Genomic DNA, 18,997 nt, shown 5'->3' on the forward strand with positions numbered 1-18,997 from the left:
TTTCTGCACGGTGGCATCACACCGGCATCACGTGACTGTCTTCTGGTCGCACTCAGGAAGCAGCGCAGATCAGCAGGCTACGGGAGGATCCAACATGGCTGCTGTCTACTGACAGAAGGGGAGTTGTTTTCAACTCACAAGTGGACAGTTCAACCGATAAACCCGAATCAAGAAAATTATAGATATTCCTTAGGTGTTCCAAACCTGGTCTGCCATGGCCCAGTGCGTTCAGTCCGTGCAGGAGTTCATCCAGGACTCGTTTGTCCCGATGGTAGCCGTTCTATGCAGCGAAGATGCGGAGAAAGTGACTCGCAAAAACAACCTGAATTTCGCCGAGCTGCTCAGGCCCTTCTGCCGTCTGACATCCGAGGGTGAGTGATGCCTGACCACCTATCTCCGTGTGTATGCATCCAGAGAGGTGTCACACACCCGACACTCTGGTTAATCCTGTTATTGACTCTGGGTTTTGGCTATCTTAAGCTAGCTAGTTCCTCAGCATTGAGTTAGCTTGCAGCCAACATGCTAGGCTAGTAGTCACTACTAGAATGTGAAGCTATTGCTGTCAGTCACAGGGAAACAGGGAGGAAAGGCTGAACCAGGTGGATTCAGGGCCATTCTTGAACCTTCCTATCAACTGTAATGCGAGACGAACGGTTGACACCAAAGCCGCGAGCCTCCATCTCACGACGGCTGTCTTGTTGAACATTAGCCAGCTCCTCCGCTAACACCCTGCTCCAATAAGGATGGCTAACGAGACGGCTAGTCAGCTAGTGGACATCTCTGTCAGGCCCTGTCCTTCCACTTAGGGCTTGTGACGGAGACTATCCCCTAGCTAGTTCAGCTCAGTGTGCTGGAGATGTGGTCAATGATTGTTTGCTAGGTCGTTTACCCTGCTGCTTGGTGTGTCATTTTTCAGTAATAGTCTCCGTTCACTTCTTCATATAGACAGAAATGTCTTTGGAAGGAGCTGTTCCTCTTCTTTTTTTTTGCTGAGGGCTATTCAAAGGAACAGCAATATGAAATACGCTCTAGGTGAAATTGATATGCATTCACTACACACTAGTTCTTGGCAAAATGTCATTATTCTTGTTTACTTATTATTCATAAGGATGAGTCCAACATGGGGCTAATTTCATAATAACACAAAATGTGATTATGTTAGTTATGCATTTGGTTGGCTATATTATGTCGTTAGGTAAGGTATTTTATAAGCAAGAGAATAGAATAGTGTTCACAATGTCTACGAGACACTAAAAGCAAGATACCTTAGTAGTATGTTGCTTCTGGTATCTTAAACAATGTTATTAATATTATGCACTTTGATTAAATATTGTATCTACATTACAGACTACAAGACTACAACCAGTCCTCTTTTGCTTATCAGTGAACATAGTCTTAGAAAATGGCCTATTCTTCTCATATTGGGATAAGATGACTTGTGCCACAAATATACATGTTCCAAGTTAGTGAACTGCTCAATTTCTGCGCCAATATGCTCATAATCTAAACTAAATGATCACAATCCCACACGTGTTTACATGGAAGGGACATTTGAATGGCAATTAGAAACTTGAGCCTTCCCTGGACAAAGAAAACTCGAGTCACCACAGACCACTAATGGGATTTAGACTGAAGGACTGCTACCTAAAGTAGAACACATGTTTTCAATAGAATCCAAAGTGTGTTTCTTAATATCTTATCACTACTAGTACTCAATAACCCTGTAGTAATTATTCGATGAAGACATCTTTTTGATATTTTTTAAAGATCATCATTTATCAATCATTTAAAGGGAAGCACAAATGAATGCCTAATTTAAATTGAGGTTGGCAAAAAGTTCCACGTGGTAATAATGATCATGTATTTACCATATTGCTTTTTCTTGATACATGTTTTGATACACTTATATTGGCGTCTAATTCTTATTAGCTCGAGGAAATCCTGGCAATTGTTTATGAACAATGCAGAGACTTGCGTGTGAGCCCGTACAATGCAGCACATTATCCAAGTCACACCTCTGTGAGTTAACAAAACTACATTTGTCATTTGTTTTTAGTGATTCCATACAACAATGCTGAATTTATTAGTTACTTATTATCAGCAACTTGTTATTTTTACTTTTATTTTATATTATTTTATTGTATTTATTTGTATTACTACTTCGTACCTGTTGAGGAGAGCTTGGAACCCTCGCATTTAATTGCCAGCAACGACTGCCACTGCATGTTTGTGCATTTGAATGAATAAAGATCTTGAACTTGAACTTGTTGCCATTTCTTCAAACCAGTCAATTATATAACCTTTTTCCGGTGTGTTAATTGTTACAATTCTGCTTCTTACCCCCCCCCCCCCCCCCCACAGGCCACATACGTGACCCCAATAATCAGGTGCAGCCAGTGAAGAACCTGCGCATCAGCGTCAACAACGTGTGCACGCGCCCCGCTCCAGCCACCGGCTCCCTTAGCCCCGCCCAGCGCCGGCTCCTCGGCGAAGTGGTATCGTCCATCCAGCCACCAGAGGGGGTCACTGCAAACATCATCACAGCAGGAGACCATGACCTCAGCTTTAACGGTGAGCGAAGGGTGGACCACGGTGGTGGTCTGTATGCATATCTTTCGAGCATGAGTCGAAACACATTGTCAACAGATCACTGGCGGTGTGGGGTGTTCAACAACATGCTGTTTAGCACAGTTGTGTGAGGTGTTCACCAACACGCTGTTTAGCACAGAGGGATTTATCTAAATAATTGACTTCTTACGCCTCGTGCCCACTGCACCGTCAGTCAACGGACGTGGGAAGGCGTGGCTGACGGATGGGGGAGTTGTCTTTGCAGATGCATCCGTCAGCCAATCAAATCGGTTCGCCGGGTTCTTCCCGCTTCTTCCTGCTTGTTGCGAGGCAAGATGACCCGCTTTCCCGCTTTCCAGTATCGTCAGAGCCCGAGTCGCGTCACAGTGCTTACATTTGCATACGCGATCTGATTGGATGACGGAACCGTCGCTGCCGAAAAAGTTGAACATTTTTCAACTTTCTGACGGTGGCGAACGCTCCAACTGAACGGACGGATCCACAATGCATTGCGCGTCCGTCCCCATTCAAAAACAATGGGCAACGGACAACTGACGGAGGTAGTGGGCACGGGGCGTTAGTATTCAGACATTCAGTCCATTTCAGGGTCGTTTGACGTTCATCCCAAAAGGAAATGGAAGTCTCACAAATTTCCCCATTTGTATTTTGCTATTCTGTACTTTTCTGTAGATGTCTGTCTTATTTCCAGTAGAGGGTAATAGAGAGTATTTCGACTCATTAAACAGAATTTGACTTGAATGTTATTTATCCCGTACCGTATGCACATGTAAGCTTAGATGGTCCTTTACAAACCCGTATTATGCCGCGTTTCCACTGCAGGGTGCGGAACAGATCGGATCGCAAAGGTGCGGTAGGGAGGGGGCGGTATAGCCCAGCTCAGTTCCGAGGTCGCGTTTCCACTGCCGACAGTACCCTTTGTGGTAGGCCGGATGTCGATCGCCGCGGCAGCTACGTAAACATCGTAAAAAACGTCTTCCTCCCCAAGAATGCAGACGAACGTCTCCACCTCCTTGTTCGCCCAAGCAAGCGTTTTACGCGACAAGTTAATTGTAAAGAATACCTCGAGGCTACTGTTCGTTTGTTTTTATCCCCGCGTCACCCGGAAGTGACGATTCTGTCGACCAATCAACGGAGGGGGGGTGTAGCTAGAATTTCACGGGACCCTTTCAGGCGTCTCGTCTCGTTTGCGGTACCCCAACGGAGGAGTCCCGAGAACGGGGCCGGAACGGGTACGGCAAAGTCCGGGTCACGCCCACTTTTGGCGGTGGAAACGCGACCCGACCCGCACCTTTGCGATCCGATCCGTTCCGCACCCTGCAGTGGAAACGCGCCATTAGGGGTTACCTAAAAATCAAATACCAGGACCCTAATGCCGCTTTTCCACTGCATGGTACCAGCTCGACACGACTCGACTCGACTCAGCTCGCATTTTTTGCGTTTCCACCGCGAAAACATGGTATCTGGTACCTGAAGTGGCTGCTTTTTCTAGTACCGCCTCGCTCTAGGTTCCAAGCGAGCTGAGCTGATGCTAAAAGGTGACGTCGGCAGACGGCCGGCCACTGATTGGCCAGAGAGTGTGACGAAGTCACGAGAGCGACATGGCAACCATGCTGGTAACAGCCATAGCAGCGCCGCAGCCAACATATTCCACTTCTTCAACTTCTTCAACATGCCAGCTAATAATACGAACACGAATACCATCGCATCGATGTCCTCCATTGTTGTTATGTGGGTTCTGTCCATGTGTGGGTTGTGTAGGTGTTGTTTGCGTCGCGTACAAAAATACGTCACGGCCCTTTCGCGCAGCCGACCCCGCCCACGTCCAGGAGGTACTATTTGCGGTGGAAAAGGACCCGTGCTGCTACCGTGTCGAGTCGTGTCGAGTCGTGTCGTGTCGAGTCCTGTCGAGTCGAGCTACATGTGCGGTGGAAAAGCGGCATTAGTAAAGTAGTAAATTCAGAATGGGATTCATGAATGATTCAAACAGTTGCGAATTAGGAGAGGGTTGAATATCTTGTTTGAAGAGAGTATTGCTGAAATAGACGTCTTTTATCTATTCAAATCCATCTATTGCAAGAAGTTATACCTGTATACTGTCTACACAATCCAGCGCTGCAATTTTCCAAAATTTGTAGTGTTCTATATATTGTATAGGAGCTCAATTCGTTTAGGACCAAAACAAACTGATAAAATGTGTTTTTTATTATTATTCCTTATTATCTCTAAAGCATTCCCTTATTATAAGGGAATGCTTTTGTTGAAATGTTTTTCACTCAAAATGCATCCTTAATGCAACATTTATTTATGACTTGGTAAGGCTAGGCTAGGTTACTGACCCAACCACTCATCTGCAAACAGCGTCAGAGAGAGTAAGCTGGTTTCTATAGATAACCTTCCAGCATTTACAGAATATAAACCACTCGCTGAGTCCTTCAGGTTCCTCACTTTTCCTCATCACATACTGACGGCTCTCTTTCTCCCCTCTTGTTCCTTTTTAATACACATCTCTGGATGCACCTGCGGTAAGAGACATTTTCCCACACACCAAACCCAGTAGAAACCATCATACCATGCAGTCGAAGTGCTGATCAGAGTGTGACACACACACACACACACACACACACACACACACACACACACACACACACACACACACACACACACACACACACACACACACACACACACACACACACACACACACACACACACACACACACAGCACTCTGGAAATTAGCTGCACTCACTGGGTCCTGTATTCCTGAGGGGCCAACATAGCGCTAGCGTGTTCTCTACGGTGTGTGTGTGGTCAAACACGGCCTCCAACATGTCTCCTCCTTCCCCTCTAGAATTGACCTCCCTCCTGGAACCTCATAACACCTTCCTCATGGAAAATGCAATTGAATAATTTTTCCTCACTAAATTCTATGCTATAACGTATTAACTGACAGGAATGGGACTGTCGCTAATGCTAACAGGCCCTGTGTCTCTTGTCTCTCTCTCTCTCTCTCTATCAGATCGCTCTCTTAAAGCAAGCGCCCCATGGTACAGTGCCTGGAGACAGACACTCTCAGAACTCTCCAGCTCCCAGCACTACACAGGTACCCTTGTCTCACAACCGCTGCTGGGGATGGTGGTGGTGGTGGTAGTAGTTACTAGAATAGTGTACGATTCTCCCTTCCTTTGACTCTTGTAGCTGAGACATTGCTCCGCCTCCTCCTCTATGAGTTTCTACACTGGACTAGACACTCGCCCGCATTACACAGTATCAAGATTAGACATCCGTATGAAAGGAAAATATTAACTTCAAAGACCGTGGTCTTCTGTAGACATTGGTGAAGGTGTGTCTACTGTGTAGTTACTCTTTAACTTCCTCTCAGTTTCTCCAGCTGTACATGGGTGTAGGCTGTAGCAATGTGCCTCACAAATACTGGTATTGGATATTAGTATGATACATGAGGGTACTGCAGGATTGTATTCCAGGTATTTTAAATAAATCTAAATCTAAATCCATTGTGTTCAGTCAAATCAAGTAATCGATGAGATTGAAATACTGTGTTGTTAATCCTGGACCATGAATTTATGTCAGTGAAGTGTTTTCTCCTTATCACATACCAATCATCCCTGTCACTTACCAATCACCCTTTCTGTATTATATATAGTATACCATTCGTCCTTGCACGGTATTTATTCCATCCTCAAAGCTACACCCATGTCTCTCTGCAGGCCTTGCCCACGTGCACTAGGGCTCTTCCTTCCCAGGCTTAGACCTCTGACGTGGGTCTTGCTTACTTTTTGATCTTCCAACATTTTATTATCTTTCTTAATTAGGGTCTGGGCTGTCTTCAAACTATAATCAGGATTAAATATGGATCTAATGAGAACGTGCTTGGGGCTGTGTTTTTTAATTGTTTCATCATACCTTTACATGACACACTACTTATGTTCTGTTTGGCTATAGGGGACATTTTAAATTGGTGCTGTAGTTGGCCTTGTTTCAAATCTGTTTGACATGTCCGTCTGTTTTAAGGAGGAATATGGACCAGAGACCCATTGCTTTATGTATTTTTTGTAGTGTTAATGCAGTTCTTAATGGGAGTTGAAGCCCGCTTTAGCATTCAGTGAATAAGCTCAACATAAATATGTGTCAGCCCAAGCCTCAACTGAATTTATTTGGGCTTTAAAACGTTGTTGTTATTAAATACAGAGTGAAGTAGATATAAAAGGTTTGTCCGTTGGCTTGCTGTTCTAACACTTAAGAGTAAAATGAATCAACGTATGTTGTATCTAGGGCAAGCCTCTACCACTCCATATATTGTTGATTTGCGAGAAAATTGTGGGTGTAGAAATTCTGATATCGTTGTCCTTCATGGGTCCACTCTTCCAAATCACCCTGTCAATCAACTGTGCTCTTGGCAGCTCCTGCCATCTGTTTAATGTGTGTGCTTTTGCTAATGCTATGACGCTCTTACAATGACCCACATGAGTGCCTTCCTCTTGATTGAATGTAGCTAAAAGATGGTAAAGACTTCCCACTGTAACGGGTCCATTTGACAAGCCGCTTAATCAAAAGTAGTGGGGTATGCAGATGTTGTCTTTGGGGTCACCCTTTTGTAAGTAGCAAACTGAAGCGTATCCAATGAAGCAATGATGTCACAGGTTTGTGTGTGTGTCTGTGTCTTTAATCATTTTAGTGCTTTTGTAGGGACACAGGCATTTCAGGGCTGTTATTTCAATTTTTCAATTAAAACCTTTGTTTTAAGGCCTTTTCAAGAAAGAGAAAAAAAATTGTTTACTTTCAAACACTCAGAGTTTTACATTAACGATAGCTGTAAATTGCTGCACTGACGTATACATTGAATGGTACATTGACTTAAGTTTCAGGCTAGCTAACTACTTCACCTCATTCCCAAGATGGCGGCTCGCTGATGGAGGGTGGTAAAGTTGCCATCCAATCAAAACACAGTTTTGATTGGGAGGTTGCATTGTATCACTGTCCCCTCCTTATCTACTTCATGTGGCTTCATCTGCTCTGTATGTCTGCAGCCACCACGCCCTGGTTCGAAGCCTACAGGGAAAGCTTCCTGCAGTCCATGCCGGCCTCGGATCACGAGTTTCTCAACCACTACCTCGCCTGTATCCTTCTGGTTCTAACCAAACTTCGTCCATATCAAAATGTGATGGTGTGAACCGCTTGTCTTAACATGTCAGGCCTTTTGTAAAGTCGACGACTATATTGCATCATCTCAACGCACATACACACACACACGGGGAACCTGCTGTGATAGTTGTTGAGTCCTTGATGAAACCACGCCCCCTGCGTCTTAAGGCCTGTTGGTGGTATCTTCCAGTGAAGCCGTCCCAGTGGAACAGTTCCTCAAGCTGTCTCAGGAGCAGCACCGCATCCAGCACAGCGGTGACTACACCAACCCCAGATGGTTCATCCCCAACACGCTCAAGTACTACGTCCTACTGCATGACACCAGCCAGGGCGACGAGCAGAGGTACCAAAGCTCAGTTTCATTTGAAGTGGGCCCAGTAAGTAATTTGTGCTACCAGATTCTTTAGCATCTCGTGCTTATTTTGACGATATTTGTTTCTTTTCCCCGATGGTCCTCCCCTGGACTGCTTCAGGGCTGATGCCGTGTATGAGGATATGAAACAACGCTACGGCTCCCAGGGGTGCTACCTTCTCAAAATCAACTCTCGGACGTCTCCAACGGGCACCGACGAGCAGATCCCTGACCCTTGGAGTCAGTACCTGCACAAGAACAACCTTCTGAGCCAGGTCAGCGCCGGCATCTCTCTTAAGAAATGACCTCATTATTTACCCCATTCGGGTCGGAATATCCACAGAATTCAATAATATAATATATAATAATAATATATACAATAATTGGTTTTGCAAGCATTAAGCGTTGTAGCTGTCAATCACCACAATGGGAATAACCGTGGATTCTCTTTTTGTCTGAACCTCGTTGCGTGAATGTGCTGTATGAATGAATAAAGGTGAAGAAATGAATCTGTGTTACTTACTGGGATTTGCAGGTTAATCAGCCTTAGGACCTTGTAGAAACAGTAGTTTGGTGAGACGTACTGTGATGTAATGTGAACATGTTTTCATTGTGAGTGCCATGTTTTATGCCCTCTCGTTGCTCAGGAGTCTTGTGACGAGCCGGCTCCTCCGCCGGTGGCTGAGAACGACGTCGGCAGCTCCGAGGTGGATTCCCAGGATTCCGCTGATAAAGGTGAGTGGACACGTTTTCAGTGTGAATCTCCTTGGTGGTCCTTTTTCTGCATCAAAGCACTTGTGTCGCTTGCCTTCTGGTCTGAGCGTTATGAGGTAAGCAACACTCCTACAAGTGGATATGTTGCATGGTTCTTGGTTGATTATTGAATATGCAACCCCGCATTTCTGTGTTGTGGTCAAAAGAGTTGATTTGATCGGTTAAACATAAACATAAAGATGTGGTACGACAGATACGGTCATCTCCTGACCTCACGGTATCAGAACAGCACGCTCGACTAACAAACTTACAGAAATCGATCACAATCGATGGAGCGATCCCTTAGTGTCATACCTTATGCATGCTGGAGGATGTGGCTACCACTGCCACCTATAACTCAGTCCAAGTAAGAGTTGGTGTTGAGCTCCGCTTGGTGTGTCCCCTCAGACGAGATGCCCGACAGCATGCAGAGTCACCCTCTCCAACTGGACTGCCCTCCCAGCGGGGGTCTGGACAGCCTCGGGGTCCTGCCCCCCGGGGGCCCCAGCGCAGCCAGGGCCGCGGCCGTGGCCGCCGCGGGGACCCACGGGGACTGCCTCACGCTGAACGACCACGACCACATCAGGCAGTTCCTGCAGGAGTTTACCTTCAGGGGCCTCCTCCCCCACATAGAGAAGAACATCAGGCAGCTCAATGACCAGGTACACATGCGGTCAGAGCGTCTCTCTCTCACTCTCACTCTCTCACGCTCACTCTCTCTCTCTCTCTTTCTCTGTCTCTTTCTCTCTCTTTCTCTTTCACTCTTTCTCTTTCTCTTTCACTCTCTCTCTCTCTCTCTCTGTCTCTGTCTCTGTCTCTGTCTCTGTCTCTCTCTCTCTCTCTCTCTCTCACTCTCACAATACACACCCCAAAACACCACACTTTGTTGCCAAAGATGAAATTGTTGTATTTGATTAATTCATTAATTCAAGCTAATAGTGAATCATACTATGCATATAGGTTAACTAGAACGTATGCCGCTTTTCCACTGCATGGTACCAGCTCGACACGACTCGACACGACTCGACTCAGCTCGCATTTTTTGCGTTTCCACCGCGGTACCATGGTATCTGGTACCTGAAGTGGCTGCTTTTTCTAGTACCTACTCGCTCTAGGTTCCAAGCGAGCTGAGCCGATGCTAAAAGGTGACGTCGGCAGACGGCCGGCGACTGATTGGCCAGAGAGTGTGACGAAGTCACGAGAGCGACATGGCAACCATGCTGGTAACATCCATAGCAGCGCCGCAGCCAACATGTTCCACTTCTCCAACTTCTTCAACATGCCAGCTAATAATAGTAATGTGATCGATGTCCTCCATTGTTGTTATGTGGGTTCTGTCCATGTGTGGGTTGCGTATGTGTTGTTTGCGTCGCGTACACAAATACGTCACGGCCCTTTCGCGCAGCCGACCCCGCCCACGTCCAGGAGGTACTTTTTGCGGTGGAAAAGCACCCGTGCTGCTACCGTGTCGAGTCGTGTCGTGTCGAGTCGTGTCGAGTCGAGCTACATGTGCGGTGGAAAAGCGGCAATAGACGTTTTCTTAATATGTATCTGACTGAGCATTGGGTTGTTTCCCCATTGTGTCTTCATTGTGTTCCTCATGTCTCTTGTTTTCATTACTTAACCCTCTGGTAGCTGGTCTCGCGGAAAGGTCTCAGTCGATCCTTGTTCTCGGCTACTAAGAAGTGGTTCGGTGGAGGCAAGGCTCCGGAGAAGAGCATCGCTGAACTAAAGAGCACTTCTGGACTGCTGTAAGTTTCTCTGGTTGGAGAGATGGATGTTTTCTGTTATTATGTCTGATTTTAATTTACTATTTATCAAAACTAATTGAGCTATACTGTTTGAGCTATATTACCAACTTTATTACAGATTAGAGACAGTAATTGAGACTGAGTTTAGAGTTGAATGGAATAAGGAGTTTTTTTGACCTTTGACCTTTGGTCTTTGAAGCTACCCACCGGAAGCCCCCGAGCTGCAGATCAGGAAGATGGCTGACCTGTGCTTCCTGGTCCAGCACTACGAGCTGGCCTACAGTTGCTACCACACGGCCAAGAAGGACTTCCTGTCCGACCAGGCCCTGCTGTACGCTGCAGGGGCATTGGTAAGGACGCACATGAGTGCTAGATACAAAGAACACTTGAACATTTTGTAATCTTGGTGCCGTAGTCCAAGTAGGTTGAGTGTGTTCTAAACATTAAAGCGGATGTAGGTACGTTTTTTGATAGTTCCAAACGGGGAGAATCGAATGGAGAAGAAGAGAGCAATAATTTTAAACTTGCTAACTAATTGAACAACCCAAAACCATTCCTGTACCTCTCTGCTCCCTCCATCCCTGTGTTTCGCCATTGAGAAGTGCATTCAAACACTTGTCAGTGACAGGCAAAAGGGATTCCCTGCACCAATCAGAAAAGAGATTCCGTGATTGGTTAAAGGTTTCATACAGGATAAAAAGGGCAATCAACCAGATCCGATTTTCTCACATAGTATTTTATACTATTGTACCATAGTCAATGCAAGCAAGCCGTCAATAAAGTCGTGATGTTGCTCATTTACAATGAGCAACATGTTAACATGTTAACAGTTATTTATTCTTAATTATACCTGGATGAATGATGCCAAGGATAGTTGCAGCCAAACACCATCACCATTAAGTGTAAGGAGGGGGGGAGCTAACCTTGGGAAAGTCACTTTCCTCCATATCTCTTTTCTGATGCACAGGAAGATCAAAGGCCTTATTTAAGTAAAACCACACACACACTCACAATCACACCCACTCTCTCATTTGTCCTCTCTGGCCCTGTTCCATCCACTTTATTGCAAGCTATGCATTGTGGCTAAGCTGGCCATCGATATAGGAAAAATAAATTAGATAGGAAGTATAGCCTTGGATCTACCGCTCTTGCCTGACAGATACCTCCTCTTCACTGCCATCCTATTAGGCAACCCCCTTTGCCTGACTTCACCTCAGTTGAATCACCCTGAACTCATTGGCCTACCCCCCGCCTCTTCTTGTGCTTCAGGAGATGGCTGCCGTGTCTGCGTTCCTGCAGGCCGGGGCTCCCAGGCCGTACCCGGCGCACTACATGGACACGGCCATACAGACCTATCGAGACGGCTGCAAGTACGAGCTGTTTGCATGGTTTTAGGGAGCGACCACATGCTACGCCACATTCACTTGTTAGTGGCCCTCCAGAGCTTTAGAGAAGTGTGTAATAAAGGCTTGGATGCTATTCTTGATAATGGGCCGTTTATAGACGTATTAAAGTGATGGACAACAGAAATCTGAAGTGTACTTCTAATTAAGGTCTATTATTCCTCCTGGTTACTAAGCCAAGCGGGGGACCAATTAAGGAGGCCGCTTAAAAGAAAGGCGGCACTTTAGCTTATTGAAGCTACGCCGCTTCAGACTTGGAAACCAAAACAGTGATGGGGGGCCAGAGTATTCAGACCACACACCTGAAATGTGCAGTGGATACATCCCTCTGTAATATTTGAGTTAATTATAAATTGCTTATGCATTACATTACCAAGAGCAATCAATACCGGGGAGATAACCCGACGGATATAGATCCAGGTGGTGTACATTTCCCTTTTCAATCGGCTAATAATTGGAGTTGTCTGAACACAAATCAAGGCTGTGCCGTCTCTTTTTTTATGATCAAAATGTGATCTTGATTTTTGTATCAAAAATGTTTTGAATGTATACCTTTCTGCTTCTACGGTAACCTTCAGGAACATGGTGCTGGCGGAGCGATGTGCGCTGCTCAGCGCCGAGGTCCTGAAGAGCCAGGGCAAATACTCTGACGCGGCCACGCTCCTCATCAAGATGACCAGCGAGGTGGGCCCCCCCCCCCCCCCCCCCCCAGCTGGACCTCTGTCAGGACGGTCGGTCTTCAGCGCTTCCCTTTGCTGAGGAAGAGCCGTTGTGGTCGACGTGTTCAACAGACCCTTTTCACATCGTAGGACAAACACGGGCTGACGCTCATAGCGCTAATCATGGGCCGGCTGGTTCTGTGCACCAGGGCCCGTGTGTGGACTAGGTGGTCAGGGCGGCAGTATCTCAGGAGGTAGAGCGGGTTGGCTGGTAACCGCAAGGTTGCTAGTTGCTCCTCCCAGCTGAGTTTCGAGGTGTCCCTGAGCAAGGCACCGAGCCCTAACTCTTCCTGACGAGCAGGCTGTCGTCTTGCATGGTTGAAGCCCTTTTTGGTGTGTGAATGGGTGCATGAATGGGTGAATGTCAGGCGATATTGTAAAGTGCTTTTGGCGCTATACAAATGCAGTCCATTGGGACTAAACTAGTGAAGATAAGTCTACTACACGTTTGACCTACGATGAAACCACCGTCAAAAGGGTCTATTGTTACGATAACAGAATGCACCATCTGCTTGGTTGGTACTATCACTAAAATAATATGTTTTTGTGTGTGTATGTCTAACACGGCTTTGTACTCTGCGTGTGTGTGAGTGAAAATGTATATTCAAAACTATTTTTCATTGCGTTTTGATTGGCACCTGTACAAGTAAACGCTAACAGCTGTCCCTGAGTTTTAAACCAGTTAAAAAGCCTTAACCCCCTCATGTTTCCGTCCCCCAGGACTCTGACCTGCGCAGTGCGCTGCTGTTGGAGCAGGCCGCTCACTGCTTTATCAATATGCGCAACCCTATGGTCCGCAAGTTTGCCTTCCATATGATCCTGGCTGGTCACCGCTTCAGCAAGGCTGGACAGGTAAACCCTTTCATACATGCCTTCGTATGGTTGTTATATGTCGTATGTACAGCTGGAAGCTCTCTTTTGTGTGTGTGTGTGTGAGATCTTTGCTGTAGCATGCATAATTAAAACCCAAGGCAGGGATACATTAACAAAAGGAGCACATGTGTAGAGGGAGTGTGGCACTCAATAAATACTGAACATTTATAATTAGATAAGATGTGCAACAAAATGAATTAGGAAGGTGCTCGACGGGTAGAGCGCGTACCATTAAGACTCGGTCCTTACGGCAACGAGCACAGTTAGATTCCTAAGAAGTATTAAAGCATAAATGCAAAAATTAATTGAACCCTTAGGAAATAAATGTAACTTAAACATGAGAGAATACACAGTACACATCATACATGGACAAGACGAATATACAGAATATAGGAACTGTGCAATGACTCTCTTTCTGTGTCTGTCAAATAAATATTAGAAGAAATTAATAATGAATGAATTAAGAAATAGATTTACCTTAAACTTGAGAAAATACACAGTCCACATCATAAATGGATAAGAAGAATATACAGAATAGAGGAACTGCCGTGACTTTCTTCCTCGGTGTCTGTATCCGTCCTCCAGAAGAGGCACGCGCTGCGCTGCTACTGCCAGGCCATGCAGGTGTACCGGGCACGGGGCTGGTCGCTGGCCGAGGACCACATCAACTTCACCATCGGCCGCCAGTCGTTCACACTGCGGCAGCCTGACAACGCCGTGGAGGCCTTCCGCCACATCCTGACCAACGACAGCCAGCAGACCGCCACGCAGCAGGGGGCCTTCCTCCGGGAGTACCTCTACGTCTACAAGGTGGCCGTCTCTCTCTGGCTCTGTCCCTCTCTCTGGCTCTGTATCTGTCTCTGTCATTAATTATTTGTCTTGCTGTTTGTCATCACTAGGTGCGTTTCCATCCCCCTGATTTTATGTGAACTTTGAAGTATCGAATCAGTAAACGGTGATGGAAACACCAAATTTCGCATAAAAATCCTCTAATTCGCAGAAAGTTTTATCCGCTCGCTTGAGGTGGTTTTTGAAAATGCGAAAGAGTAAATTTGCAAAATGGGAGATGGATACACACTTTTCGAAACAGCTGTGACGTAGCGAACTTTGAACACACAGGACTGACAGCCTTTACGATTTCCACCTAACGACCGGCCATAGCAACCCGCCAAACACGAGACGCCAACACTTAACATGTTGGTTACATTTTAAAACAGTTGCTTGGCCACTAGTGGAGGTTTCCAGTATGGCAGGTAAAAAGACAACATCCTAAGAGCTAATCCAGGGCTCTCTCTGCGTTAATTATTGTTCCTTATTCTCCATTGATGCACCGATGGAGATCCGTCTATCTGAGCTGTTTAACCATTGGGGTCATGGTATGGAGGTTGACAGCTTTGTGAATGTGACCGGGTGTGTCTTGGGTGTTCCAGAGTGTGAGTGCAGAGAGCGAGGCGAGCCTGCCCAAGCTGCCGCTGCCCTGCATCCACGCCGCTGCCACGCGCGTCTACTTTGGCCACGAGCGCCGCCTGGCCGAGGGTAAGACGCATTAGCGCACGCAAACAGTTCACAGATCGGAGCTGAATATTATTAACATTAGTGTCAACTTTGCTGTTTGGACATGCCATTTGCTGATTTGTATTAGACTGTTGAAGTTGAATGGTGAATGTCTTCACTAGGTCTTCGGATCTACTCTCCTAATATTTTTGAAAAAGCATGTGGGGAATATTTAAATGTGGAAATCATAATAAAAAAAAATCTAAGTTGTATATTTGATCTCACTCACATTGGTCATATGCATTCATACTTGATACATGCGAAGTGCATTTAATTGGCTCAGTTCTTGGCTGAACTTGTGTAGTCGTCTCCATCCCGTTCCTGGTTGATAGAACGGATGTTTGACTTCAACAGCGGCGTTAGATATAATACACACCAAAACAACGACGGCGTAAATGACCCTTTTTGCCCCCGGTAACGACGGAGCACTAGAGCTAGTATAGACCGGGCGGTATTCCTGCAGTCCTAACGATGGGATGTCCTGGCTTTGTGCGGTGTCAGGGGAGAAGCAGGCGGCCACCAACGTGTCTCTGGACCAGGAGTACGACCAGGAGCAGGCCGTCATGTGGTGCCAGCTGGAGGAGCAGGCGGTGGCCTCGGCCCACCGGGGCGTGGTCCCGGCAGCCTTCCAGCCCAGCCAGTGCTGCCTCAACAGCCAGACCGACAACCTCCGGACCCCCCTGGCTGTGGTGGAAGGTACGGAGAGTCGGTGGTTGGACTTTGCTTGAAATGTATATGTTTTTATTAGTGGTGGGACGTTATCGGCGTTAACGGCTGTGTTAACGCAAAACTTTTATCGGGCGATAAAAAAAATATCACCGTTAATCTATTTTCAAACACTTCCTTGTTCGGACCCATCACGTGACTGAACTAACCAATCAGGAGCTAGAATTTAGACTGAGATAAACGTGAGGGAATCAGAGAGGCAGTTTCAACAGAATATCCTGACTGTGTTTAATATGTAAATATGTAAGTAATAATTGTGTAACATAAATATGTAAATGATTAACTGATTAAACATTGTAAGTACATTTCTAGCAAATCAACTCCAATATAAATTATATTAATTTATTCTACAACTTTCAAATATTTAACTTCTAAACCTTACATTATTATGGATTATTACACGGCTCTTCTCAATGCTGTAGACTGCTCCATTCACTTGCATGGGCCTTCCCAACGTTCAGCTGTCAATTATTTTTGTTTATGCTCCGTTCACTTGCATGGGCACTTCACAACTTCCGGCGGTGAATTATATTGGATAATTCACCGTTGCCAAGTATAATTGACAGCTGTCAAGGCAAGGTAAACGAAAGGATTTTTTGCCGTTTGCCATTTTAATCTAGATTAATTCCAAAATGAATCTAGATTAATCTAGATTAAAAAAAAATATCTATGCCCGCCACTAGTTTTTATAGATTGGGAGAAATGCATTTCTTAGTTCTTAAATTAATATTTATGTCCATGAAAGGGTAAAAATAGGCATTTTAGTACTTTTAGCACATTTTAGTGGTCCTGTCCACCTAGATGTGTGCTGGACAGATCCTTCTAGCAGCCTACCCAGTGGACTGTAGCAAACGTTGCTCATCTATCCGTCATACAGCTAGGTGGACACGCCCACTTGTGGCGTCGGAAGAGTCAGATTTAAAAAACGGCTTGTAATGGCTAATCACACTCACACCTGCTGGTATAATATGTCCCCTTTTAGAATGGTCAGACGTATCCTTAATGAAACAAATTTCTGCTATTTTTTATAGAAAACTGATTGGTGTCCACTCTCCCTGACCTACTCTGTCTCTCTCTCTCCCGCAGAGCCCATCATAGTGGAGGTGACCTTCCAGAACCCCCTGAAAGTGTCCCTGCTCCTGTCCGATCTGTCCTTGCAGTGGAGCTTCACCCCCAGGGACCTCTCCAGTCCCCAGCAAGGGGACCTGCCCTCGGACGAGGCCTCGGGGGTGCCCATCACCAACGACAAGGTGGGCTCTTTGGTCCAACTTCACATTACAGTAACAGCAAGACCGCATCATATTTTTTTTCACCCTTTTTAGTCCTAGTTTTTGGATTTGTGTTCACATTTTTTTTCTTGTATTTCATGGATTTATTATTTGATGATGTAATCAGTCTATGTTCGATTTGTTTTTGAAAGTTCGAAGTGATTGTCCTTGTTACTGTGTAGTAACACATAATTACACAGGTAACAACCCGTAACAGCGTGTACTGATTATATAATAATGTCATGGAGCAGCCTTAAGCTGTATTTACGTACCTGGGACAACGTAGGGAACCACAGCGTAGCCGCGGTTACGTAGGGACCCAAAGTGTAGCCACGGCAACGTAGGGACACACAGCGTTACCACGGTAACGTAGGAACCCACAGCAGAGCCGCGGTAATTTGGTTAAGCATTCCTTTTCCTGCATCCAACGTGTGAAGCACCTGCAATCTTATAACGTCTTAGATTACTAGTTCTGTGTTTATATATCGTGTACCAGATATATAAACAGAGTGTATTTTTTTTAATTTATGTTAATTGGGTAGAGCCATATTCTGTGTGCAATAAGGGAACATTACTGTGGTGCTCTAACAGCAGTACTGTGAACAACACCCCCTGCCACATATTTCCGGCTCTGTGGGTTCTTCCTCACTGTGCACTCATTAGTGTCTGTTTACCTGCCAGCAACGAGCCTTTCCCCTCACACTGACAGTTTCCGCCGGTTAAGAAACGGCGAAGAACATAGAGAGGAGCAAGGCTTCATTCATTAAACTCAAACTCTGTTCTCTGCTCTTCCCCACAGTCGGAAAACAAAGACAACGTCATATCCAGTGAAATTATTCCAGAGTTCAACTTTGGCCCGAAGGAGACCAAAGTGGTGAGCTACTCTTATTACAGATTATTAAAAAAAATTCTGTCATCTTCAGTTTCGTATGCCTATTTATATTGCTGTATGATGTGCACGTTTATAGAACTGGGCAGTATTGAATTCATCAAATAAGTTATCAGAATATCTTTGAGCTAAAATCAATATTGACTTTTATTGCACGTAAGGAACGATGAAAATCAATTGCCCTAGCGTTAATTGGAGTTGAGAATATAATGACAAAGAAAACACCTCTGTCATAGGCCCGTCTGAAGCTGCTGCCTCACATGATTGGTCAGCTCAACATTCTGGGTGTGGCCTACAACCTTGCTTCTGTGCCTTCGGAAGAAGTGGCTCACTGTGCAGAAGGTAACACACACACACACACACACACACACACACACACACACACACACACACACACACACACACACACACACTTTGGAAAACAACACTCATAGACACACTCAACCTAAGTGAGCTGCTCCCCTTGGAGGAGGCCTGTCACTGTGTCTCTCCTCACACCCTAACCCTCCTCTCTCCCCCCCCCCCCCCCCCCCCAGGGCAGCCGAGCAGCCAGCCCCTGGTGGTGCGCGGCCAGCAGGACCTGGAGATCAGGGGCCCGCGCCTCAACTCCACCAAAGAGGACAAGACGTCTGTGAGCCACGGCCAGGACCAGCGCCTGCATCCCCTGATCACCCCCCCCATGCCCCTGATGGAGGTACCTACGGCCTCCCAAGCACATGAAGCACACCAACACAAGCCCCAATAAGGGCGCCTGCCTCCCAATGGAGCGGCATAATCACTTGCATGTGAATCTAAATCAATAGTCAGATTTTGTGGGGCCGTTACGTTGTTGTCAAGTCGTAACAACTCCGCAACTCTTAGGAATCCCAGCCTTGAACCTGGTGCGTCCATGAGGGCCCACTAAAGCTATATGACACAAAACCGTGTTGCATGTTTACAAATGGAATGGATTCTGTTGA

General features: G+C 45.9%; 1 protein-coding gene across 3 annotated transcripts in view; it reads left to right on the plus strand.

The window, feature by feature from the left end:
• Positions 1–48: 48 nt before the first annotated feature.
• The window catches only part of trappc8 (trafficking protein particle complex subunit 8), a 33,030-nt gene continuing 14,081 nt past the window's right edge, over positions 49–18,997 (plus strand). Inside the window, exons 1-20 of one of the 3 annotated variants that reach the window (XM_060066596.1) lie at positions 49–371; positions 2,362–2,571; positions 5,607–5,690; positions 7,636–7,725; positions 7,919–8,093; positions 8,224–8,377; positions 8,750–8,837; positions 9,264–9,517; positions 10,491–10,606; positions 10,806–10,956; positions 11,876–11,976; positions 12,588–12,693; positions 13,449–13,580; positions 14,187–14,411; positions 15,032–15,137; positions 15,657–15,851; positions 16,968–17,131; positions 17,949–18,023; positions 18,275–18,380; positions 18,575–18,732. In XM_060066596.1, coding sequence (XP_059922579.1) covers positions 215–371; positions 2,362–2,571; positions 5,607–5,690; positions 7,636–7,725; positions 7,919–8,093; positions 8,224–8,377; positions 8,750–8,837; positions 9,264–9,517; positions 10,491–10,606; positions 10,806–10,956; positions 11,876–11,976; positions 12,588–12,693; positions 13,449–13,580; positions 14,187–14,411; positions 15,032–15,137; positions 15,657–15,851; positions 16,968–17,131; positions 17,949–18,023; positions 18,275–18,380; positions 18,575–18,732 — 2,847 coding nt within the window. In that variant the 5' untranslated portion in view covers positions 49–214. The remainder of the gene's footprint in view (positions 372–2,361; positions 2,572–5,606; positions 5,691–7,635; positions 7,726–7,918; positions 8,094–8,223; positions 8,378–8,749; positions 8,838–9,263; positions 9,518–10,490; positions 10,607–10,805; positions 10,957–11,875; positions 11,977–12,587; positions 12,694–13,448; positions 13,581–14,186; positions 14,412–15,031; positions 15,138–15,656; positions 15,852–16,967; positions 17,132–17,948; positions 18,024–18,274; positions 18,381–18,574; positions 18,733–18,997) is intronic. The other 2 variants (XM_060066597.1, XM_060066598.1) reach the window with 2 other exon arrangements.

The sequence above is a fragment of the Gadus macrocephalus genome, chromosome 12 (assembly GCF_031168955.1).
Source record: "Gadus macrocephalus chromosome 12, ASM3116895v1".
In the NCBI taxonomy this organism is placed as follows: Eukaryota; Metazoa; Chordata; class Actinopteri; order Gadiformes; family Gadidae; genus Gadus; species Gadus macrocephalus.